This window comes from Monodelphis domestica, chromosome 2, assembly GCF_027887165.1.
Source record: "Monodelphis domestica isolate mMonDom1 chromosome 2, mMonDom1.pri, whole genome shotgun sequence".
Lineage (NCBI taxonomy): Eukaryota > Metazoa > Chordata > Mammalia > Didelphimorphia > Didelphidae > Monodelphis > Monodelphis domestica.
In genome coordinates, this window is record NC_077228.1 from 138,526,270 (window position 1) to 138,552,796 (window position 26,527).

The following is a 26,527-nucleotide window of genomic DNA, read 5'->3' on the forward strand; positions in this document are numbered from 1 at the left end:
CTCTTTCCACTCCATTTCATTGATTTTACTGAATGTCAGGTGTGACCATATGCTTCTCCCTGGGTCTCCCATTTATTAAACTCCAAGTGCCTTATTACTTCAGAATCAAATAGAAAAACCCTCTGTTTGGCTTTTAAATCTTTTATAACCTGATCCCTTCCTACCTTCCCAATGTTCTTACTTTTTATTCTATCCTATAGACTCCAGTCCAGGGACAGTAGCCTCCTTGCATATGGCACCCCATTTCCCAACTCTTGGCATTTCTCCCAGGCTTGAAACTCTCCCTCATTATCACCACTAAACATGTAATTAAAGATTATAAAGTCAGTAAACTAACTTTGAAACAAGCATAAAAGAAAAACAACTTAGAAAATAGAGGAGAAAGAGAAAATTGAAATATTTTAATTGATAGATAACCTTTTCCAAAAAAGGCTTTGCTTTGCTTAATAAAATCTAGAGCACACAAGATAAATTAAAGTATGTAAAATTAAAAGCTTTTGTATAACAATGACAAATTAACAAGAAGTAGAAGAGAAAGTAGGAGGATAATGGAGGAAAGTCTTTACCCCAAAAATCTCTGATGGAAACCTAGTTTTCAAGATCTCCTTGGAATTGATATTAATACAGAGTATTCCATACATGTTAGTGCAGTCTTTAAAAGCTTAAAACTGCATCAAGACTTTGAGGATGACTGGAAGTCATCAATACATCATCCATACAGTCAACCATTCTTTTATATATAAGTGGTCAAAGGAGAGGGACAAATACACTCCAAAAGAAAAAATGCAAATGACAAGTAATTGCACACAAACGCTAGCTTGAACTGACTTCTGAAAATGGATTGTTAAATTTTCAGTGTGAGAATTTAAACATTGGAAATAGGCAAATACTACAAATTAGGTTTGAGTTATTATTTTGTTGATTGTCTAAACTTAAAGTGATGGGAGAGAATGTAACTAATGCAGATTAAATTTAAAAGTATATTGGGCATATGTTTGTTTTTTTTTCCAGAGAGCCAATTCTCAAACATTTACTGGCATACCCTAGTTCTAAATCACTTAAAATAACAAATCTAAGGTAAAATAATCTAGGGTTTGCTTCATACACAGCCAATTGATCAAGTTGATAAAAGATAGAAACAGTCAATGTTGGCTGTGGGAAGATAGGCACAATAATATGCTGATGGTGGAGTTTTTATACAGCCATTCTTATTTATACAACCATTCTCAAAAATATTTTAAAGTTATGCAAGAAAAGTTACTGAACTGTTTATTTTGATTCCTTAATCCAACTGTTAGGCATCAATCCCGAGGAGAGGTCAGTGACAGAAAGAAAAAAGATCCCCTATTGGCTGAGTTGATCAGAGGGACAGAGACAGAGACACAGACACAGACACAGAGAGAGGACAATAGAATAAATAGTGTCTGTAGTAATGTAAAGGAAAACCGTGGTAAATGAGTTTATATTAAATTTGATGACCTGCTTTAGTTCCAGAGGACCAGTGATGAAACATGTTGTCCTTCTATTGGTGGACTACTAGTGCAGAATATTGCATGAATTTTGCATGAATTAAATTTTGCTTAACCTACTTTTTTTGGGGGGTGGTGGGCTAATAAAGAAGGGTCTGTTGTTGGGGGAGGGCAGTGAGACTATTGGGAAATTCCTCTGGTATAAAACAGATAGAATCAGTAAGGCAACCCAAATATAGGACGTGAAGAAACTACGATTGTTTTGACTAGAGAAGAAATTAAAGGTGGTTCAATCACTGTCTTTATATCATAAGGCAGAGAGTTCAACTTATTTTATAGAGTGTCATAAGTTAAAACTAGCCATTAGGAAGTTGGAGACAATTTTAGATTTGATATCAAGAAGAATCTTAAATCTTTAAGAGATGTAAAAAAAAATGGAAATGGGTTTGATTGCCAGTCTTCTAAAAGGGCTAAAGCTGAGATGATTTGGTAATTGTTAGGATTATAAAAGAAGAGATTCTTGTATTGGATGGAAGTTTTATGTGTTGGCTCCTAGGGTTGAAGCTAGGTGGTAGAGTATGGATAGAGTTGGATTCAGAATAAAAAAAAATCTTGTTAGAATCTTATCTCAGGCATTTACTATGTGGCCCTGAGTAAATCACTTAACCTCTTAGAGCTTTGGTTTCCTCATCTGTAAGATGAAGATAATAATGGCAACTACCTCATAGATTGGTCTAAGGGTCAAATGAGATAATTTATGCAAAGGACTTTTCAAAAAAAGCACCATATGATTCCTTTTTTTTTTTTAACCCTTACCTTCCCCGTCTTGGAGTCAATACTGTGTATTGGCTCCAAGGCAGAAGAGTGGTAAGGGCTAGGCAATGGGGGTCAAGTGACTTGCCCAAGGTCACACAGCTGGGAAGTGTCTGAGGCCAGATTTGAACCCAGGACCTCCCATCTCTGGGTCTGACTCTTAATCCACTGAGCGACCCAGCTGCCCCCACCATATGATTCTTAGTATTACTTTTACTACTACACTACTACAATGGATAACCGGAAGATACTATGGTATAATATGGAAATAAGCTTGCTGAGTATTAAAAACATATACCTGGAGTCAAGACAACAGCACCTAGTTCCTAGTAGTTTTCTTAATCTTTCTGTCAAATGGGGATATTACCACATTTTCTATCTACTTCAGGGAGATGGGCACAAGATAGATTTGAAAATAAAAGGGCCTAATTACTGCCCTCTGGGAATATGTATCCTAAAATGCAAGGCCTTTCTTTGGAAAGTGTTCCTACCCTCAGCATAAGGCTGGCAGGACAGGAGCCAAGGCAATTTCCGTTCTCACACTGGACATGGAGCCATTACAGACCCACTCCAGCAATAAAAGAGACCAGCACTACCCACCCATCTAGATCATTTCAGTTCAGTGTGGTGAAGATGGTGTCAGCTGTAGCAGTGGGGAGAGACGGCAACTACTCCCCCCTCTTTTATTTAGAATACTTTTCCATGGTTCCATGATTCATGATTCCCTTGTCCCGAAGCTGACAAGCAGTTCCACTGGGTTATACATGTATCATTGTTCAAAACCCATTTCTGTGTTATTCATATTTGCAATAGAATCATCTTTTAATGCCAATACCCTAATCACATCCCTATCAAACTACATGATCGATCACATATTTTTCTAATGCATTTCCATTTCTACAATTCTTTCTCATAAGTCCCTCAGAATTGTCCTGGGTCATTGCATTGCTGCTAGTAAAGAAGTCCGTTACATTCTATTGTGCCACAGTGTATCAGTCTCTGTGTAAATGTTCTCCTGGTTCTGCTCCTCTCACTCTGCATCAGTTCCTGGAGGTCATTCCAGTCCCCATGGAATTCCTCCAGGTCATTATTGAAGGTAACTATCTTGTAAGCCTCAGCACCAGAGCAGTGCAGACCTCATGACTTCTTTAAAAGTGCTAACTGCCTGTGACTGAGACCCCAAGACACTGAGGTTGGGCGGTGGGGTCTTTTTCTAAAGGCTTAGGGCATCCCAGGGCTCTGCTTCTAGAACAAAGGTTCTCAACCTGTGGTCCACAGATGCCCAGGGACTCCAGGGTTAGACATCATAGGTCTGTGAACTTGGATGGGGGGGAAAAATTACATCATTATTTTCACTAACCTCTAACTAAAGTTTAGCTTTTCTTCCAATTAAGAATTTAAAAAACAAACAACTTAATTCTGTGAAGGGGTGGAGGTAGGGCATAGGTTTTAACCAGACTGCTAAAATGGCCATTACATCAAGAAAGTTAAATAGAGAGACACAGACAGAGAGCAGAGAGAGGTTGGGGGGAGGGAGAAAGTTGAGAGAAAGAAATAGAAGAAAGGGAGGGGAGGGAGGAATGGTGTATTTTGCTTTCTCTTTCTTCTCCCAGTTCAATTTTTTCTTTATTTCCTGAGATTTTGTATGAAGAGTAGGACAATTCTCTAGAAGAGACCTCTAGAACCATGGCACTGTTGATAAGCACTGGATATTAATTACAGCTCACACTTAACATTGCATTTGAGGATTTACAAAGTGCCTTGAATACCTCCTTTTTTTTGACCTCCTCAGTGATCCTATGAGGCGAGTGCAGAAAGATTATGTTCAAGATTGTATGATGGGTGAGCTAGGTTCAAGTCTATTATATCAAATTACTTTCCTAGGGTCTATATAGGCATGGAAAGAAGAGGCCGAATCCCTCTTGTCCTTTATTTTTGGAATAAAGATACCTGCTCTTCCAATGAAGCTTTTCCTCATCTCCAAATTTTAATGTCTTCCAAACTACAACCTTGTATTGAATTACTTTGTATGAATATCTGTTTATTCACTTTAGATTTTATACTGTATGTATTTTTTAGAAGTACTTGTCTCTCCCATTAGTATTAAACTCCTTGCAAGCAGGCATTGTTTTATTCTTTATACTTCTATCAGGGTTTAGCACAGTGCCTGGTACATAGCAGGCCATTAATAAGTGCTCTTGTTTGATTCTGCCAGAAGCCTAACATATTGAACCCTTCCTTCTCAGTGCTAGTACTCTGTTATTGTTGGGTGAGAGGGAGGTCTATGAAAAACCAACTCTGAGTGGTAATTGGAGTCATCAGCATCCTTTGCAACAGTTGACATATCCAACATCAACTGGCTTTTTAGAGGCAGAACTAGAACTCTAGTCTCTTGATTGTCAGTTCATTTTTCTTTCTACAGTGCTACTAAATGAGCAAATACTAGATGGGCTAATTGAAGACAGTTGTTAAAGGAGTGCTCAGAGAGATAGGAATAAGTGGTAGAAAATGTACTTGTCTTTTATTTTTTTACAACCCTTACACTCCGTCTCAGAATCAGTATTGATTCTAAGGCAGAAGAGTGGTAAGGACTAGGCATGGGGCGGGGGTTACGTGGTTTGCTCAGGGTCACCCAGCCAGGAAGTGTTTCTTCAACTAGAGTTAAACCCAGGAGCTTCCAACTCCAGGCCTTACTCTCAGTCCACTGAGCCACCTGGTTACCTCCTACATGTACTTGATTCTTTGCAAAAATTTTATAACTTGTTTCTAAAGGCATGGTTTATGTGCTCTTGGAAAGGAAATAGCAATTACTACAGCATGGATTCATCAAGAACAAGATATGTTTGATGAACACTCTTTCCTTTTTTTTGGCCAGATTTCATAGACTGGTAGATTGGGGAATTGCAATCACATGATATTACTTGTATTTTAGTGGAGCATTTGAAAACAAGATAAATATGGCCTGGATTGTAATCCACGTAGGGTTCCAAACTTGAGAAATTAGATTTAGAGAGAGGTGTGACTGTTAATGTATTGCTACCAACCTGGAAGGACATTAATAGAATGCCATGAGGACCTGTTCTGTTCAGGATCTTTCTCTGCAACGTGGACAAAGATTTAGATGACATCTTTATCATATTCTCAGGAGACACGAAGTTAAGAGAGAGCTATAACTAACAAGCTAACAAGCCAATAAGAGAATAGGGATCCACCAAGATCTTAACAGATCAACATACCAAATGTAAGGAAAAGCTTAAATAGGAGCAAGTTTGGGGAAAAAAAGCTATATAAGCAAAATAGGCAGTGGATAGAGCTCTAGACTTAGGAACATCAGTTCAAATCAGGCCTCACACACTGCGTAACCCTGGGCAAGTCACTCAACCTCTTTTTGCCTCAGTTTCCTTTTCTTTAAAATGGGAATCACAATATCTGAAGTATCTACCTTGTAGTGCTATTCTGAGGATAACCATAAGATGTGTGTAAAGTGCTTTGTACAACTATAAATGTTAGTTAAAAGGATGAGGATGGCATCCCTAAAGCCCTTCCTGTTCTTTTTGTCATAGAAACTAAAAAAAAATATCAATGTTTCAAGTCGTTAATAGTATCAGTGCAGACTAGAGTCAGTGAGATTGAAATTGGTGGGTAAGATCATGGGGTTTTTCAGGTAGAATTTGGCCTTAAGCACAGGAGGGATAAGTAGCCTGGTGTTAGCCACTAGGCACTGACTTTGGAGTCAACAATCTAAACTTGTTCCACCCCTGCCTGTTTGATCTTGAGCAAGTGATTTCTCCTCTTTAGAACTTCAGATTCATTCTCTTTCAAATAAAGGACTTGGACGAGATAATTCGTAAAGGTCATTCTGGTGTGGAGGTTCTTATTCTGTTCTGTGAACTGCCCAGTGACCTTTGAGAGTGCAGTTCCATTGGAGGGGGGGAGTAGAAGCCAGATTACAGGATATATGATAGGGTCACCTTGGTCAGTGTGGTTAGCTTTTTAAGGAGGAAAGTTCTGTGTTGACATGGACACGGGTAAATGTTGAGGGAAGTCTAAACCATATGATTAGAATGAAGCAGAGGCCTCTTCTGCCTCCCTCAATGCCTGCGGAGTGGGTACCGGTAGCTAATCTCTTTTCCAGGGATCCCTGGCCTGTGTTCTATTGTCAAGGCCAGGAGGCTAGTTTTTGGACACATAATATCACAAACAGCGACCACTCTTAAGCTCCTGTCTCCTGCCCCTCCCTTCTCTTTTCCCCACCATCCCCCAAATGAAGGGGGAAAATGTGACACATCTAATTCTTACTGTACCACACAATCCATTCCCAAAATAAAACTATCTGCTCCAATAGGAAAAGAGTTAGCTGAGCTGTCCTAGGCTGAAGTCCAGAAACAAAAAAGCTGCCCCATCTGTTTATATACCAAAGCAACTTAGATCACTTCAGTAAATTCAGTTAAACAAATATTTGTGACATTCCAGTTACAGGCATGGCCCTGAGTTAATTCAGTCTAATTTTGCAAAGCTTTTCATGGGGTTGGTATGTGATGGGTCCCATTAGATGTGTACCCTCAGCCTCTTCGGTCCTGACCCTCTTAGGACCCCTTTTCAGTTCTTGGTATCTAATTCTCATTGCAAAGTAGCAAGCAGGAGATACTAGTTTGGAGATTAGGAAGAAGACTTCTCTCTGTGTGTGTCTCTCTCTTGCTACATAGGTGCTTTCTGTCTGGCTTTCTTTAGAGATCAAGAACTGGTATTCTTGGGGGCAGCTGGGTGACTCAGTGAATTGAGAGCAAGGCCCAGAGATGGAAAGTCCTGGGTTCAAATCTGGCCTCAGACATGACCTAGCTGTGTAACCCTGGGTAATTCACTTAACCCCCATTGCCTAGCCCTTACCACTATTCTGCCTTAAAACCAAAGCCCTGCTTTGATTCTAGATTGGAAAGTAAGGGTTTAAAATATAAAAGAACTAGTGTTCTTGTTCCATCTGTGGGAGGCCTTTCTCCCCATTTTTTCCTGCTGAGTAATTGTTTTTCTCTTCACCTCCCGTCATCTTAAACTCTGCCTTCATCTTCCTTTTCTACGTCCTAGTCATTGCCAGTTCTTGTCAGTTCTACCTCCTGTATCATCTCTGCACACCCAGAGCCTCAAATGTCTCATAGTAGTTTCCTAATTAATCTTCAGGCTCTAGTCTCCAGCTTGTCCTCTACCCATTAATGAACTGATCCCCCTGAATACCAGAGTTGAGCATGGAGAAACTCCCTCAGTTCCTGGCTGCCTCTATGATAAGATATAAATGTTCTTCATTGTATAGCTCCTAGCTTATCCTTCAGACACTCCAACCAAACTTGCCTACTTGCTACCCAAAAGAGAATCCTAAATTCCAGTGGAAAAGGACTAGCCAAGCTATCCCAAGCCAGAGGCCCTAAATAAGAAGTCACCTCATCCCATCTGCCTGGTGACAAATTTCATTTCCCACTATCCTGCTTTTGACAGATTGTCTCATATGCCTGGGAATGTACTGCTCTCCCTTCTAGAATCCCTAGTTTCCTTCAAGGCCCAATCCAAGTGGCACTCTCACCTGAGGTATGTCCTCTTCCTTGAAGTTCCAGTACCCATGGCTTCCTCCCTAAAATCAGTTTGTATGCATTTTGTATTTACTTCTCTGTGTTCCTGTTATTTCTCCCCAGTAGAATGTAAGCTGCTTGAGGATAGGGACTGCTTATTTTTTGTCTGTTTCCCTAGTGCCTAGCATTGTGCTTGACACTTAGTAGCCACTTAATAAATGTTTGTTGAGCAAATGGATGAATACATAGGGCTAAACAATTCTGACCAGATTTAAGAACTGGAAATGAGATACAAATCAGGGCATTCCATCTCAGTAGTAAGTTGACTTAGCTTGGCATGCTATCTTCTTTGACCTTTAATATCCCATTCTACAAACAGGGCACTAGAGAACTACCAACCTTTTGTAGGCCATTTCAGGTGGGGTCTGTGGAAGGTCTTTTTTTACCCTCCTTTGATAACCAATGGAATTTTTATTGGGAGAACCTCCCCTTTATTAGTAACAAAGATGGGGAGGCCAGAGTCCCTTTGTCTTATCTCTTTTGTAAGGATTTGCCTTTTCTGTTAAAGGCTCCTGCTACATGCTCACCATTTAGTGCCTTTCCCTTTCCTGGATTGGGAATATAATCACCCAATGCAACTTTCCCCTTACATTGGCAGCCAACCTTCTTTCTTCACCACCTGGAAGTTGGTAAGTAATAATAGCATGTATTTATAACTAGCCTCTCTTCCTGAAGTGTTCAAAGTATGTGGCAGGCCCAGAGGCATGTTCTAGTGCTTCTCTTGAATGATAAAATGGCACATTGACATCACTCAACAACTTAAATAACAGTTATTCTTTATATCTCTACTTTCATGAGTCATGTGGTCATTTCAGCCCTTGGTGGTACCAATCAAAGAAAGCCCTTTCAGTTATAAATGAAAGCCCAGTTTAGTCTGGCCTCATTTATACTGACTATCCTTCCTCTCACTAAGTTTATAGGATTTTAGTGCTGGAAGAGACCTTAGTGTTGGATCTGAGTCCCATTCTATTACCCCAGTGTGATAGGTATATTCTGAAAGGCTCTTCTTGCCAAAACAAAAACACTATAAAAACACTTAGACAAGAAATTTAATGAGGTCTTTTAAACTGAGATTTCAAATTAGTGTCATGACACTGGATTAGGTTAGCATTTAAAGGCCTGCTTTTTCATCATTTTTTTCTTTCATCAAGGAAAGAAAGAGAAGAGGCTAGATTTTTTCCCCCTCCTTAAACCCTTAACTTCTCTCTTACAATCCATACTAAGTATTGGTTCTAAGGCAGAAGAGCATAACTATTAGATAGTTATAGTTAAATGACTGGTCACACACACACATCTAGGAAGTATATGAAGTCACATTCGAACCCACTCCTCCTAACTCCAGGCCTGGCTCTCAATCCACTGAGCCACCTATCTGCCTTGAAAAGGCTAGATTTTAATAGGCTCCAGATCATGTATTTCACTCTTTCTGTGTCTAAATAAAATACCCTCTCTGACTTAGATTCCTATTTTTTTGAGTTGTAAGTTTTATTTTTTTCAATTAACAAGCATTCATTTTCCTCCACTTCCCCACAATTAAAAAAGACCCTTTTAAACAATTATATAATCAAGCAAAACCAATTCCCTCATTGCTCATAAATATATATCTCATTCTGTATATTATTCCATCACCTTTCTATATAATTGGGAGATATTTGACAAAATAAATAAAAACCCGATAAAAATGAATAATGTTAAATTGTGGATTTCTTAGTCAATGTGCAGCTCCCAGGGATCCCTTTCTGCTTGAGTTTGATACCACTACTTTAGAGTCATGGTCAGCTGTTTTATTGATCAGAGTTCAACTTCATAGCTATCAAATTGACAAAACTGATAAAAACTGGAAAATGACATGTTGGAGGACAGAGGGAAAACAGACACTTTGATGCAAGTTGGTAGAATCAGGAACTGAACAAGCCATTTTGGAAAGAATCATACCTAAGAAGTTACTAGACTATTTCTTCTATCCAGTGATTCCCCCTTCTCCTCCTAGACTGTGTACAGACCAAAAAAAGAGGGAAAGAATTCTTATATGTAGAACATTTATAGTAGCTTCTTTTGTGATCCCTCTTTTTGGGTTTCCTTCAGTGCTTACAGTGTCCTGAAGTATTTTTTCCTGATGAATAAGTGTACTAAGCATCCTTCTGCTACCTACTACAGTGTGATGCAAATAGTATACCTTCAGAACATAGAATCACAGGGCTGAAAAATGAAGAGTTGGAAAAGGGGTTAGGGAGTTTTAAAAGTTCAGCCCCTTCAGTTTTCATATGAAACTAGCATTTTTTTAGGCTTGGTAAATGAGTGAACGAATGAATGAAAGATCACTTTTCAGGTTTCCACTTTCCTAATCCATGAACTATTCCATAAATAGGTCAGTAAGATCAGTAAGTATTTATTAAACACCTTTTGGTGGCAGGCATGGTACTAAGCACTGGAGATACAAGGGAAAAGACTGTCCCTGTCCTCAAAGAACTCATGGTCTAATGGGGAAGCAGTCTGGAAACAATCATGTCCAGACAAGATCTAGACAGGTTAAATTGGATATCATCTTAGTGAATATTCTGTCATGGGGTGGGGTGGGGGGAAAGGATCAAGAAAGGCTTCCTGTAGAAGATGAGGTTTGAGCTAGGACTTGGAAGAATTTAGGGTTAGGGTTAGGAAGCTAGGGAATCCCAGGCAGTGGAGATGGGAGGTGAAGGGAGAGTCCCAGGCATAGGGAACATTCAGTTTAACATATGTTCTAAGCATTACAGAGGAGACAGTGTCAGGCCATTGATTAGATTATTAAAATTTCTCGAGGAGTGAAATGAGTTAAGTGTTCCTGCTGGTCTGTTTGGATTTGCTCAAAAAAGCTCCCACCTTATTTTAAACAAACAAACAAGGAGAAACCGCTCTGGTTTAAACCAAGTTTTCACAAGAACTTCATGTTCCTTACCTTCAATCATGGTTCAGATCCTAGTTGTGTCACTCATTCCTTGGGCAAGTCATACAAACTCTGGGCTTCAGTTCTTCAGTTTAAAATGAGACCATGTGATCTACAATGGCCTACTGAGCTCCAAATCTGTGGCCCTGTAGCTAAGGCATTTGACCCCAGGAGCCACAGCCCTACAGCAATGTAAGGTTAGTTTCCTCGTGGGGCCTTAATTTCTTGGACTCCCTGGGGATAGGTCATGTAGGCCTCCCACCTGAAGGGCTGTGGTCTGGAAAAGAGGAAGGAGGCTCTTTCTGAAGCAAGATGCACAAGGCCATGGGATTTAGAACAGGAGAAAGACCTGTGGGGTTGTCAAGTATCAGTCCCTTTAAGTACCAGCCTTCTTTGTTCCCCATTACAGTAAGATTCCCCTCTTTGATGATTCAACTTTGTGCTGACCTGCTTTCTCAAACTTTTTTCTGCCTTGTGCTTAGAGAAGAGAGTGTTTATTTTAATAGTTACATTTAGATAGTATTCTAAGGTTATCTGCTCTTCTTTTCTCTGTCACTGCCCCACCGCCTTGATTTAGGCTATCACCTCCTACCTGGTTTGCTGTAGTATGTTACTGGTTCATCTGCTTCCTTCTAATCTCTTCCTACCCCATGTAGCTGTCAGATTTATCTTTCTAAAGCCCAGATCTGATCCTGGTTTCCCCTCCCATCTTTTTCTCCTTTCAGTAAAATCCAGTGGTTTCCCATCCCCTCCCCAGGTTCAAATGTAAAGTTCTCTGCTTGGCTTTCATAATCTGGGGGCCTCTTAGACACTTCTAGTCTTCCTTTCCCTCCACTTACTCTACATTCCATTGACAGTGGCCTCCGTGCACATACCATCTCCATCTCTCAACTCCCAACTTCCCTGGCTGTCTGTCCCCTATGCTTGGGACTCTCTTCCTCTTTATATCTGCCTCTGGGTCTTCCTGGCTTCCGCAAGAAGCTTTTCCCAGTTCTCCTTTAGTTTTAGAGCCTTCCCTCCAAGATGGTCTCCAGTGTATCCTGTATACATGTTTGTCCCTAGCTAGTTGTCTGCCCTATTAGACTAAGCCCTCCTTGAAAGCAGGGAGATTTTTTGGCTGTCTTTGTATCTCCAGGGCTTGGCATAGTGCTTGGCACATAAATAGGCCCTTAATAAATTTGACCTGACTGTAGAGTAATTTGCTCAGAACATCTCTTGAAGATGGCAGGCAGTGTGACTGTCAGAGTGGCTACAGAGCTGGTCTCAGGGCCAGGAAGACCGGGCTCTGACCCACACTGGCTATGCCACCCTGGGCAAGTTACTTAACTTCTCAGTGCTGTAAGCAGCCCTCAGTACTAGTTGCAGAGAGGTGCTTTGGTAGAGGGAGTTTCCTCACCATTGACAGACATAAACCAGAAAAAACACAGATCTAGCCCTTTATCCTGTCTCTGTGCCATAGGTGGACAGTGACCATGTTATCCCCATTGTGTAGATGAGATTAGGGCACAGAAAGATTGAATGATTACTGCCAGAAGTGAACTGGGACTACTAGAACCTCAGATCTTTTAATCAAGTCAGCGAATGTCTTTCCCTGATACCTTGTTGCCCTTTCAGTGTAATAAAGAAGTTTATAGCATAGGATGTCCTTGTTTCCCAAGACATTAGTGGTATTAAATTGCTCCATCATAACCCCATAGAAATCCTATTTTTTATTCTTAAACCTAAAGGGTGTTATAATGGAAACCAACCAACCAACTGATCTACACAAGCTGTGGCCTTCTCTTTGGCCTGTGACCTTAGGTGTGGGCAATATGTTTACAACTTCTCCATTCTTCTGATCAGATCAGTCAGGCTTTTGTCAGCCAGGGCACAAATGCCCTTTCCTGTGTACTGGAGCATCCTGCTTGGAGAGCTGTGGTTTCACAAAGGCACGAACAGAATTCATTTCTAGGCCTCTTACTAGTATCGCCAGTATATGAGCTTAGGGCCCATTGCTCAGCTCAGCCTCTATGTTTTCTGGTCTCACCTGGGCAAGCTCTTGAAAGACCTGTTGGGGCATTAGGGATGGGACCATTAGTGCCTTTTTAAATAAGGCAGATGATGTACATCTATCCTCTCTTCCCTTCTTGATGTACATCTATCCTCTCTTCCCTTCTCCCTCTGCTCTGTCCCTTCTCCTTTTTCAAAGTCTATGCTAAAATAAACACCTGGCTATCTAGGCTGTACAATTTGCATGTGAGAAACAGACTTAAAAATATATATATAATTGTATTTATTTAAAAATATATTTTTTCATGGTAACATGATTTATGTTGTCTCCATCCCCTCTTACCCCCTCCCCCCCTTTCTGGAGCTGACAAGCAATTCCATTGGGTTATACATGTATTATCACTCAATACCCATTTCCATATTATTTATTTTTGTAACAGAACAATCTATGAAAACCAAAACCCCAAATCATATACCCATATAAACAAGTGATGAATCATATGTTTTCTTCGAGAAACAGACTTTTTGTTAGAATTGTGGGTTAAAACATCCCTGAACCAAAAATGAGCAGCCATTGCACAGGGAGGTGGGGGAGGGGTATTACCACAAGGGCATCTTTTTTTTTTCCTTTCATTTTTAAAATTTATCATGCAAAACACTTCCATTGGTCAGGTATAACCCCAAAATTAAACCATAAATATATTGATGTGAAGGATGACTCGCAACAGTTCCTTCTCTGGAGGCAGATAGCATTCCTATCATAAGTCTTGCAGGATTGTAAGGGCATCTTTTTGACAAATTTTTGTGCATAGCTGGGACTAGCTTGGAGAGAATTGAGTGGATGGAAGAAGAAATAGGTCTTGCTTCTCTATGTGTGGGTAGGAGCTCTTAAATTATGTTTTTGTTTGTTCACTTGTCTGAGACAATTGGTAAGCGTGTAAGTATAGTTCTATCCTTCAGACAACTTGAGATGGATTCCTTCCTTTTGCTGTATGAAGACACTGGAACAATCCTTATTTGAGTGACAGGACTGCAGTGTTGAGGGGCAGATAGGTACAGATAGGTAGTTCAGATTTCCATTCATGCCTTTGATTCCTACCTCTTTCTTCCCTCCCTTCTGAGCAGCTGCAAGAAAGAGCCAGCTGCTGATTTTTTTCCCAGCTGATTTAAAAAAGAGAGAGAGGAAAGCAAAACTTTAAAGAATGGGAAAAACAATTTCTTAATAAAGAAACAAAGAATAAATTGGTGCCTTAATAAAAGAAACATTTCCTCCACTGGACAGGATCAAGAGAAAGGCTGCCCCTAAGTCTCCATCCAGTATCATTGGACAACAACCCTCCTTTCTTCTTTCTTTCCCTCAGTCATCCCCAGTTCCCTTCAGAAAACTTCTTGAAGTGGAATTTTATAAGCCTCCCAGTGAGCTAATGATCCAAAGAACTTTTAGGCTCATTTATTGGAATGCATGTGAGTTTTTTTGTTTTTTTTTCATATTCTTAAGGGGATAATAGGAAAGGAAGGGAGAGGATAAAAAGCTTTCATTCTAGGTCAAAACCAGAATTGTGCAGAAGTAAGGTAGAGAAGAGGGCCAAAAAAAAAATGTGAAAAGCCTTTTAATGAGAATATTGGAAAAGACTCTTTTAATAGTTTTTTGCATTACTTTCTACTGTTTCACAGAGGCTGCTCTTGCTGCTTTTTTCCCCCTTTTTCTTGAGGGTAGAACTAAGATGAGAGGTGTTTCTGTTTCCATGTTCCCTATCCCTTTTATTTCCCCTCTCTGATCATTATTTTTTAAAAAAGAAAGAATTCTTAGGAGTCACCTTTAATCAGAACAGCTTGTTGCTGGGGAATAAAAACAGATCACTAGTGAATTTGTCCTGTCCTTTGACCAGGATCTTAACATCATTGGTGGCCTTCTGCAGCTGTAAATGAGTTCAACCATTCTGGAAAGCAATTTGGAGATATTGAGAAAGTAGTTTAAATGTCCTTACAGTTTGACCCAGAAATCTCACTAGTAAGTGTCTGTCTACCCCAAGGAGATCAAAGATAGAAAGAAAGGTCCCACATACACCAAAATATTCATAGCTATACTTTTTTTTGGTACCAAAGAAATAGAAACAAAGTAGATACCCAACGACTGGGAATAAACAAATTATGCCACATGAATGTAATAATTCAGAAAACCATGGGAAGACTTAGATGAATTCTAATGCCAAGTGAAAAACACAACCAGGAAAATCATTGATGCAAATAACAGCAGAACCCAGTGTTGTTTAAGAAAGAAGAGGTGAGAAAATACAACTTCCTCCTTTCATTGAAGTGGTGGGGTGCAATGGATGTGGACCATTGGCCGTTGATATGTTCTTTAGTTTCACTGAATGGCCTCCTTCCCCTTCCTTTGTTATTTCTTCAGTCACCAAATATTTATTGTCTGTGATAAGGAATGACTTTCTGAGTCATGGTCGGTAACATATTTGGAAATATGGGTGATATATAGCAAAAAGATATCTTAGAAGTATGAATTTAAAACTGAAAGGGATCTCAGAGACCATCCAGTTCAAAACTCATTTTTACAGATTAGGAAACTTTGGGCCCCAGGATGGTAAGTGACCTGCCCAGCTTCATAGAACTCATTTATTAGTGGCAGGGTTATTACAGGAGTCCACACCTGCATTTTTCTGGTCCAGCACACTTAATATCACACAGAGCTACTTCTTTCACTTGCAGTCAGCTGGTGGCACAGTGGGTCAAGCCCTGGGCCTGGAGTAAGGAAAACCTGAGTTCAAGTGCAGCCTCATATGCTTATTAGCTGTGTGATCCTGAACAAGTCACTTAATCTGTTTGCCTTGGTTTCCTCAATTTTAAAATAGGAATAATAATAGCATCTTTATTGTGAGGATCAGATGAGATATTTGTAAAATGTTTTTTTACCAGTACCTGGCATATAGTAAACACTTGCTTTAATATTTTCTCTTCCTCCCTCCCACCTTCTCTCCCTCCATTCCTTTCTTCTCTCCCTTACTTCTTTCTTTGCCCTCCCTTCTTTCTCCTTTCCCTCTTTCCATTCCTTCATCCATCTACCTCTCTCCCTCTTTCTCTCTCTTCCTCCCTTCTTCCCAACAAATCAGGGGTTATTTACTTTTTGTGTCATGAATCCTTTTTGATATCTGGGTATGACCATTATGTTTCACAGACTTCTCAGAGTCATATTGTTAGATATATAAATTTATATTGAAATACATGTATACAAAAATTTTTTAAGTTCATGAACCCCAAGTTAAAGAACTCCTTTAATCTAGTTAAATGGGGTTACTTGCTGAACTCCTGCTTCTTTCTTCTCTTTTCTATTGATTATACTTTTTATTTTCTATTTTAAAATCTGAGTAGATCTACTTAAAACCAGAAAAATCTCTAACAAATCTAGGTATAAGCCTTGACAACACCTCTGAAGAAGGGAAGCATATTTTTATTTTTTGATGGATGTAACTTTTTCTACGTCTCCTGAACTTAGTCTAGTGTCTGGTTCAGAGTAATTGCTTAATAATATTAGAATGACCAGGCAGAAATTTGTGTGGTCTTTCAAGGCATTTTAAAATTCAAAACCTTCCAGTGTTACAATAATAAGTGCTAGTTGACTAACCGAGTATCTGCTATGTATATATATCAACCAATTAGAGTTGGGATCAAATTTGGGACTGGGAGGGCCCTTGGAGTCTTCCTAGTTTTTACAGATGAAGAAATTAAAGCCCTACATGCTAAGTGGCTTACCTAAGGTTATAATGGTAGTAAGTGTCAGAGACAGAATTTGAACCTAGGTCCTTTGGCTCCAGAGCCTGTCCTCTTCCCACCATCCCATACTACCTCTTACATTTTTATACTTACCTGGATCTTTTCCAGCTTTCATTTCTGAAAAAGATGAGTTGGGATGTTTCTTCCAGAAGGAAAATAAGTCTGATGTGGTTAAGCTCTTCTTATCCATATGAATCACAAATAATGACTTGAAAACCATCCAAGAGGAAGCATTATTAAAAGAGGAATGAGGCATATGAAACTGGCCCTAATACATCTGGATTAAATACCATGAAGTCATAGTATTTTTAATTTCAATGAAATAAAACATATTTCAGACTTTTAAATTTCTTTTAGACATGGTGCAAGACCTTGCCTTTTATTTTTTGACTGATGGAAATCATTCTAAGTATGGACAGGTGTCTTTTTGTTGGTACATTTCTGAATAGGGGCTGTGGCAATTAAACTTGGGAGATAGATGAATCATGGATTACTTTGTGCTTCCTTTGCATTGGAACATAAGATTCCTGCAGAATGAATAAATTCCCATCCTAGTTGTGTTAGAAAAGTTCCTGAAAGAGTGGAGTAGTGTGGCAGACCGAGGTCCTTACCTCAGAAATGGTAGCTGCAACCTAGAAGACTCGCTGTGTGACCTGAAGGAAGTCACTTAACTTCTTAGGAAACAAGATGATTGAACTGTGGATGGGGACTGTCAGAAGCACTCTCTGCACACTGAGGCGTTGCTTTGTTCTGAGAGGAATAACTGTCAGGTGTATTGCCCTCTCTCACTTCATGAGTTCTTCTTTTTCTCATGCTGAAACATGATTAGATTCACTTTGGATTCTGAATGTATTTCTTTTCTTTTTCTCTCTTTTTTTAAAAAACCCTTACCTCCCATCTTAGAATCAATACTCTGTATTGATTCCAAGGCAGAAGAGTGGTAAGGGCTAGGCAATGGGGGTCAAGTGACTTGCCCAGGGTCACACAGCTAGGAAGTGTCTGAGGCCAGATTTGAACCCAGAACCTCCCATCTCTAGGTCTGGCTCTCAATCCACTGAGCGTTCCAGCTTCCCCCTTCTGAATGCATTTCTTAGAGGCTTGTGGAGGACACAGATAAATATGTGGGTGGCATAGGAGGGAACCATTCCAACATGTAGAGGTTAGAAGTTCAGTGATATATATTAGTGAGCCAGAGAGTATTGAATGAGATAATATTGTCAAAGCACTTTGCATATCGTAAAGCACTATGGAAGTGCTGGCAATTATTATTGCTGTGCTTATTATTACCATTATTGTAAGGTGTTTAAAATATTTGAGAATAGTTCTTGCCTGTATCACAGGCTTGTAATGGTAGTATTAAAAATAAAATTACAGATTCAAGCTTTAAGGCAGGAAAAAACTTCCTAAAAAGATTGAGCTTCATCTGGAAGTCCTCTGTCTTCCTCCTTCCCTTCCTTCCTTCCTTCCTTCCTTCCTTCCTTCCTTCCTTCCTTCCTTCCTTCCTTCCTTCCTTCCTTCCTTCCTTCCTTCCTTCCTTCCTTCCTTCCTTCCTTCCTTCCTTCCTTCCTTCCTTCCTTCCTTCCTTCCTTCCTTCCTTCCTTCCTTCCTTCCTTCCTTCCTTCCTTCCTTCCTTCCTTCCTTCCTTCCTCCCTTCCTTCCTCCCTCCCTCCCTCCCTCCCTCCCTCCCTCCCTCCCTCCCTCCCTCCCTCCCTCCCTCCCTCCCTCCCTCCCTCCTTCTCTAGAATCCTTGCTTGGACAAATCTTGTGGTGACTGGATAAAAGACTGACTGATCTTTCTCTTAGGGCTTGGGCCTGGGCTGGCCAGGGCCGGCCTGGGCCGGCCTATCTTTTTCTCATTATTTTCTTTTTTCTCTCTCTCTCCCTTTCTTTTAATTCCTCATTTGTATGAATTAAAATCTCTATAAAACCCAGTTGACTTGGGTATATTTCATAATTGGGAATATTTCCCTGGTGACCACCTTATATTTGATTTAAAACAAGACACTGTCTTGAACCATATTTTCTGCAGTCATAATTTAAGCCAAACACTCTTCTATCTGCCACAATTTATGTCTTCTACTATTTTAATCATCACAACAGGTGAGAAGTATATGAATCCAGATTTGAACTCAGGTCCTCCCAACTACAGGTCTGGCTCTCTTTCCACTGTGCTATTTAGCTGCCTCCAGTAGGTTCTTTCTAACTTGGGGTCTTCACAGTCAGAGGCCAGATGACTGATAATTAGTGATGTTGAAGAGGGAAACCTGCTTTGTATGGCTTGGATGGCATGACCTCTGTGATTCCTCCCAGCACTGAGATTGTGTTATTGCATCTGGGCCTGCATTTTTCCTGGTGGTTTCATTGGAAGAGTTCCTGTGTAGCTGACCAAGAGTCCGGTCTCCCATCTTTTGAGACACAGCTGGCTTTGGGATTAGTTGAGAAGCCAGAGGAGCCAATGGAGTTGAATTTTCCTAGTTGTCCTGCAGGTCCCAGCTGGGCTCAGTTGGTCCTTTCAAACCTTGTGGTTTGCCCTGGTAGAATAGCTTTGTTTATGTCTGCTGTCCTGGCCATTGGCCAGAGCAGTGAAGGCGAGGTGGGGCTAGAGGGCAAAGTTTGAAGGGAGGGAGTGTGTGGATTTCCTTATTGACTGAATTCAATATCAGAATGTTTTATAGAGGACAGAGGTAGAATGTTTGTGCTAGTGTTGAGTATATCAGTGGACTCTAGCCATTACAGATCTCTGGGCTCTGTGTGTGCATATTGCTTCTTTTCTTTTAAACTCACCTGTGCGGTCTGAAGTGTTAAATTTTTTTGCATGTGGGAGGACACATACCATGCAAATGTACATAGCAAATTTGCTAAAAAATATCTAAGAAAAACACCTTACCTTGTACAAATAAATACACTTTATGTGGGATGTAACTGGAACAAAGGCTAAGGGATGTTTGTTTATGGGGAAAAAATGTACAGGTGAATGGAGCCTCTTAGTTCAGTTCAGTTGAGATCAGTCATTTAGCAGCTGTTGACTAGGATTCCGTGTTCAGTGGGTTTGCTGTACCTCCAGTCAGGGCAGGCAGACTGATTGTAAGTGAAGATTATTTTATATGAGGAGACAGTAGGGTCATAAAATATGTGACTTCAGGCTCTTCAAAGTAGGTTAGGCAATATATAAAACTAACAACTTAGATTTAAGACTGCTGAAGGATCCATGATGAAATATGCTACCATCTCCTGACAGAGAAGAGATGGACTAAATATACAAATGGATGTACATATTTTTGGACAAAGCAAATATGAGAATTTGTTTTGCCTGACTATACATATTTGTTAGAGAAGTGGGTGAAGGGAGAGGAAACAATGTATGCTGAAAAAAAATAATTAAATTAAAAAATAGGCTAAGTTCATTCTTTCATGAATATTTGATATGCAAACTATTAAGTAAATAATGGAAGCATAGTACTGTTAGCTGGTGGGAAATACATATTTGTGTGTAGAGTCTTGGTGCTGGAATACGGAGTTTAGATAGTATGATCATTTGCCCACCTGGAGCTTACAGTCAAGAAGAGATATGTACATGGGTAACCATAACAAATAACAAATAATATTGGGTGATGCATGCACTTGCACACACAAGATACAGAATAAAGAGCCATATTAAGTTTGAAAGGCAGAGAAAATCATTACTGACCCATTCATGTAATGAAGCCTGTCTTGAAACTCCCCAAACATCTGCCATTCCCCTTTTCCTGTTTGCTTTGCATTTAATTTGTCTATATTTTTTGTTTTCTTATCTGCATTTGGATTGTTTTTTTTTTTGAGGGCAGGGATTATTTTGTCTTTGTCTTGATCATCTTTGTGTCCCCAACTCCTACTGCAGTGTCTGGCTTATCGTAGATAATAAAAATGCTAAATGGATGGATGGATGGATGAATGGATTGTGATGGAGGTGAGTAGGGCAGAGAGCTGGGAAACCTTCTTAGATGGTACTTGAGTTGGGCTTTACAGGAAGGTAGACATTCAGCAGTTAAGAAGGGAGTAGGCTCTCTTGTACAGAGAATCCTCTCTTCCTATCTGGCCAGGAATAAGGAGGACAGTTTTGATTTGAGATGCTTGCCTTTTAGTCACTGATCACAATAAATTAACCTCAATAGTCAGTAATGACCTCATATAATCTCATCTGCATGTGTCTAATGATCAAGAACAGGGAAAATTGGGGTCATTTGCACAATGGCTTTTGCCCCAGTGATTTTTTTTTAATTAGGTGAAAAGGCCTGTCTGAAATAGAGAAAAGCCTCAGATTAAAAAAAAAATGTCATCACTTAAATCAGGTGCACAAAATGTTGCCTTGTAGAGGTCTTTTGGTGACCTGCTTTAATAAAAAATATTAGACTGAGGCCTTGTAATTAACACATCATTTATATGTAAATGAGAGCATCCAAAGTTTGATGAAGGAAGAAGTCAAACCATTGATCAAGGCATTTCAGAAATCTGCCTTTATTTAGAACCAGTCATTGGAGCTAGAAAGAATTGTAGGGATTAGCTTTTTCAACTTCTTCATTGGACAGATAAGAAAAGCAAGGGGAAGTGATGTGACCTGAATAATATCACCGAGATGATTATTATCATCACCATCATAGTATAGGAGGACACATTAATATTGTGCTTTAGAACTAATGGAGCATCACCTCCCAACAACCCCATGGTTATTTCAAATACTAATATTAGTTTTAGAGATAAAGAAGCTGAGCCTCAGAGAGAATGCTGAAACCTCTGGACTCATTCTCAGAATCGTTTTTAAATATATACAATAAAATATAGTGGATTGTGAATTTTAAAAAATTATATTAGAATAAAAACATAACTTTTTTTCATCCAAGCTCACAGACTTGTGTTAAGAACCTTTGCTCTAGATTAACTTGGACAAAAGAGAACTAGTCTCTGGGCACTGAGGCAGTGCAGTGAGTGTCTTTTCTATTCAGGGCCTTGGGAAACTGTGGGGTAGAGCAGTTGTCAGGACTGGCACTTGCCTGGGGTGCCTTTTCACAACACCTCCTAGCTAGCTTGGAATGGATATTTTGTAGGCATCTCTGACATCTGTACTAAGAGGGAAAGGGGAGGGGATGGGAAGGGATGGCTGTTGGGAGATGGCATCAAGTGGATTCAAGCTTTAATTACATGACCTTTTCTTGGTCCAGGAAATTGTGGGACTGTGAGAGAGGGTCTTGCTATCCTTGTTTATAGGAGAAGCCCAGGAGAACGAAGTGAAGCCAAGTGGTGCCAGTGTGAACCTTTTTAGAATCTCTTTCTCTCCTCCAGAGTACAGGGTCATGCACTAGGCAAAAACATACCTGCTTTTGATTAAGGTGTGTATAATTATTTGTTCCAGAGCAGCTCTCTGCCCCCCTTCCCCCCAAGCAGGTAGGTGAGGTGCTGATGAGCTAAGGAGATACTGTTCTCTGTGATTGATTGTGCCAGGTCCTCCCACTTCCAGATCAGGCTCCCTGATATAACCTCTGTCTAAAGACTTAAAAATTTCCTGGGTGCATGCAGCTGGGTGGCTCAGTGGATTGAGATCCAGGCCTAGAGACAGGAGGTCCTGGGTTCAAATATGGCCTCAGATACCTCCTAGCTGTATGACCCTGGGCAAGTCCCTTAACCCCCATTGCCTAGCCCTTACTCCTCTTCTGCCTTGGAACCAATACACAGTATAGATTCTAAAATGGAAGGTAAGGGTTTAAAAAAAATTCCTGAACCAAAACCACATGTGGGAGTGGAGGAGAAGACGAGGAACTTGTTTTTTCCAATTTTTTCAGCAGGGTTCCATGTGTAAAGTTGCTCCTCACTGTTGACTCCTCTTGTCAATGCTCCTCCTTCTTGACCACTTGGGCTTTGGGTACTGGTCACTGTTCCCCTTAGTAGACAGGCTTTCCTTTCTGGGTTTTCATATAACTTCCCTCTAATGTGTCATTTCCTTACTCTCCCTCGGAACACTTTTTTGAACGTGTTTGTGACCTGCCAGGAGTCATTTGGCTGTAGTCCAAGATACAGACCTTCTTGTCTGGACCCTACTCCTGGGCAAATCATTTAAACTCTTTCTACCTCAGTTTTTGCATTTGCAAAATGGTGATAATAATATCACCTCCTTTCCATGGTTGTGGTGAGGATCTAATGACATGATAGTTGTAAAGGGCATAAATAGCAGACTGCCTGGCACATAGTAGGCACTTAGTAAATGCTCATTCCCTTGTTTTGGGGGGCCTCTGACATAGATTGAGGCTCTTCCTGGGCATTTCAGGAACTTCTGTGCTTGCCCTGAATATGGTCTTCTTTGCCCTTAGAGCTGTTATAAGGCTATTGAATATTCATTCCAGAGGCAACCGGGGGCCTGACTACATCTTTATCATGTCTTCTTCCAGCCAGTCTGGATCAAAGGGAGGAAAATCTTAACTATTTTCAGTGGAAATATGAAATGTCTTGTCACCTTTTATGTAGAGGGGGTCACGTTGTTTGAATGGAGTTTTAGTAACCTGAGTTATCCAACTTTGGGCCAAATGTTCAGTCTTACTGTGGTTTAGAAGCATTTTCTCTGATTTGTTCTTCCTCTCTTTCAGCCTTAACGGAGATCCACCATGTTGGGGGATGCCATCATGGTGATCAAAGGCTTAGCAAAGCTGACCCAAGCTGTGCTGGAGACCCAGCTCCAGTACCTGGGCTTTGGCGGGGAGATTATCACAGCAGCCAGGGCCCTGCAGACCACAGCTGAGGAACAGTTTAGCTTGGTCATGGCAAGAATGCAGGTAAGGCGGTCCATCTTCCTTCATGGCCTTTTTGGGGCCTAGATGAGGAAGTGGTCTAAGTGGATGGTGACCTCCCACCCCCCCACCCCCTGGTCTAGGGTCCAAGCCCTATAGTGGGATCAGAGAACTGTCTGTCCTGTTCTTCCAGACAGAGGGAGCCTAGAAACAGCTTTCCTCATTGCAGTAAGAGCCACACCATCTTTAGTCATAATTTCTCTCTTAAAAAAAGAGTGACAGGAAAAGTGTACCTCACTTAAATGCACTGATTAGGTGCTGAAAAAGCTTTAGAACCTAAGTCTGTCAGCTCTAGAAGGACCCTGGAAGCCCATCTAGGGGTTCTCCCTCATTTTACAGATGAGGAGACTGAGGACCTTGTCCAAGGTTAAACAGCTGTGACAAAGCGGCAGAGCCAGGATTTGAACCCATACCTTCTGACTTCATTCCTCAAAGTACCAGAGGAGCTTAAAAGGATCCTTTAAAACCCCAAAGCTTTCTGTGGAATGAGTGGTGATTCCATTTTGTAGTCATAATAGTAGATCACAGTCCTGTAGCACTTCAGGTGTAGCAACAAAGCCATCCTGGGAGATGGGCAACAGCCCAAACATGAGCTTGGCATAGCATGAGAGGGTTGAGGCTTGAAGCCTAGGGTCCTCCATCCAGAAAAAAGGAGGATTCGAACTCAGGCCTTCTGAGTCTAGGCCTTTTGACTCCCCAGTCAAAAGGAATAACCATCCAAATATACTGCTGGATATTAAGGTTTTTATAAGTGAGGAAGGGACGTCTCTGCCCTTTGCAGAACCCTTCCAGAATAACTATTTGTCGGCCTCTTAAAGTTGAGATGGGCTCATTTTATTGCATTTTGCCCAACCTGGAGGAATGCTTCTGGAAAAACAGTGGAGATCCGGGCATCTGTAGCCTGGGCCTGGTTTTTGGAATGTTCCTGAGGCAGGCTGGCTCCCTGTCTGCTCTTGACAACTCTGCTCACTGTAGGCTGGATCTAGTCTTCGTCTGATGGAGCTTTCTCCCATGACAGGGCCCAGGGAGCACTTTTCTCCTGTTCATGTTGGTCTCTGGTCTCTCTCTTCAGTGCTACTGGGCTGGGAGCCAAGCAGGCTTTCAGAAACCTTTTCCCCCCACTTCTCCTTTTCCCTCCTTCTGGACGGCAGGATGGGGGTTGAGGGCTGGCTGGGGCTAGGATGTGGAGGGAGGAACTTTATTGTTGTTGTTGTTGTTATTGTTGTTATTTACCATTTGTGCCAAGGCCCAAAACTCCTTGAGCTTTTTGGTCTTTTTTTAAAGTGAAAGTTGCAAATAAAAATGGACACTTTGGAGAGTGTTTACAAGTAGGGATTGCTATACTCAGAGCTTTGAGAATGCCTGTGTCATAATTTTAGCTGCTGCCTGTTTGTTTGTATAGTGAACTTCCCTTATTCTGTCCCCTGCGTACCCAGTGCCAGCTCCTTCTAATTTTGCTTTCAGCTTGTTTTCTTTCTCTTGAAAGCTCTAGGAGTGCTGCATGGCACTCGACCCCTTTGGGGAGAGTCCTTTAGTCCCAGACTTTATAGGGCACTTGTCCAACCCCCTCGTTTTTCACAGGAGGAAACAGGCCTGGAAGAAGGAAGGGAGGCTTGGCCACAGTCTCACAGAGTCAGTGATGGATCCAGGGTGAGAAGTGAGGGCTCTCCACTCACCAGCCTAGCGTTCCCTCTACCCCCTTTCTTCAAACCTGTCCTAACCCATGGAAGCATGGTTTGTGTTCACAGTTGCCATTTTTTCCCCCTTGCCTCTCCACAGTGAGTCAGTCTGACATGGGCAGAATTCAGGAATGGAAGGGAATTCCCTGGGGAAAACATTTCTGTCTGCCGCCACCCCCCACCCCCACCCCCCAAGAGGCAGAAGGTGGCGAGGTGGAGCGGGGTGAACTTTGAGCATATTCTCCTATAAAAGGAATACATCTCCCACTGCCTGTGCAAAAAAGTGTAAGAACTGGGTAACTTGGGGTTCCTTGTTCTCTTCCCTGCCCACTCCCTTCCCTCCTCTCAGGGTAGCCTGTAGATGACCAGAAGCGTACTGGTTCTCTGGGCCCCCTGATGCTACCCCCAGAGCCGGGAGGGCAGTTTGTCCTGGGGATAGTGATAAGAAGCTCTTTGGAGGACTCACGCTCAAACTCTCCAAGCCACTGTGAGTGGCCCTACCCTGGTACAGGGGGTTTCCTCACTGAGCGTCCCTGCACCAATGCAATCATCGGTCTCTGTCGAGGAAAAACAGACCAACTGACCCCCTCCCCAAGACAGACAAAATTCCAATAAGCTTCAAAATGCTTTCATTAGCTCCCAGACTGGAATTAGATGGTTTGGGTTCAATTCACAGCTCCTTCACTTGTTAGTTGGGTGACTTCAGTAAGGTAGGCCTTCGTTTTCCCTTCTGTAAAGTGAGAGGTACCTTTCTTGGCCTTATAGAGGCCGCACTGTTCTGAGTCACGGGCTCATGGCCAAGACCACTCAGTCCTTGTCCTTCTGTGGGTGCAGTGTTTTTAACGGAGACAGGCAGAGCAGGGGCTTTGGGAGGAGGGAGGAGTGTCCCAAGTACCACTGTTGCCACGAAAACCTTTGACCAAGAGAACGGTGCCCAGAATTCTGAGCATAATCTATTAGCAAGGTTGGCAGCTGCCAGTCACAGAGGTCAGTGGCCCCTCAGTCCCCAGAGGTCGTGCCTCACAATACACTTTGGTGCTTACGTAAGGCCTAGTGACACAAACTCCTCCAAGACTGTGATTGGTGTGAAAGAGAGGGGAAGGGTCTGACGAGAGGGCCTCCCCAGGCCGTAGCGACAGGGAAACGGAACGTTCTGTGCCAGAGACCCAGAGCTGGGCAGAACATCTCACCACGTAGACTTCGCCCAACACTCATCTTCCTTCTCTCCCTCATGAGACAAGACTAGCTCAGGCACCTGAGCTCTGACAGACTGCTGCTAAGACCTATACGATTAGGTCCGGGTCTGATTTGTAGAGATTAATTGCAATGATTAACTAAAACTCTTCATTATTAATCAGTTATTTCACCCTATAAGAGAAAGGTTATTGGCATGTCCTCAAGAGTGCATCTGCCCATTTTTGTGGAGGCTGGAGAAGGAAGG

General features: G+C 41.3%; 1 protein-coding gene across 2 annotated transcripts in view; it reads left to right on the plus strand.

Annotated features, from left to right (window-relative positions):
* Nucleotides 1-26,527, plus strand: part of COQ8A (coenzyme Q8A) — a 71,614-nt gene that overhangs the window by 13,065 nt on the left and 32,022 nt on the right. For both annotated transcript variants that reach the window (XM_007481509.3, XM_001377046.4), the window contains exon 2: nt 23,207-23,392. In XM_007481509.3, coding sequence (XP_007481571.2) covers nt 23,225-23,392 — 168 coding nt within the window. In that variant the 5' untranslated portion in view covers nt 23,207-23,224. The remainder of the gene's footprint in view (nt 1-23,206; nt 23,393-26,527) is intronic.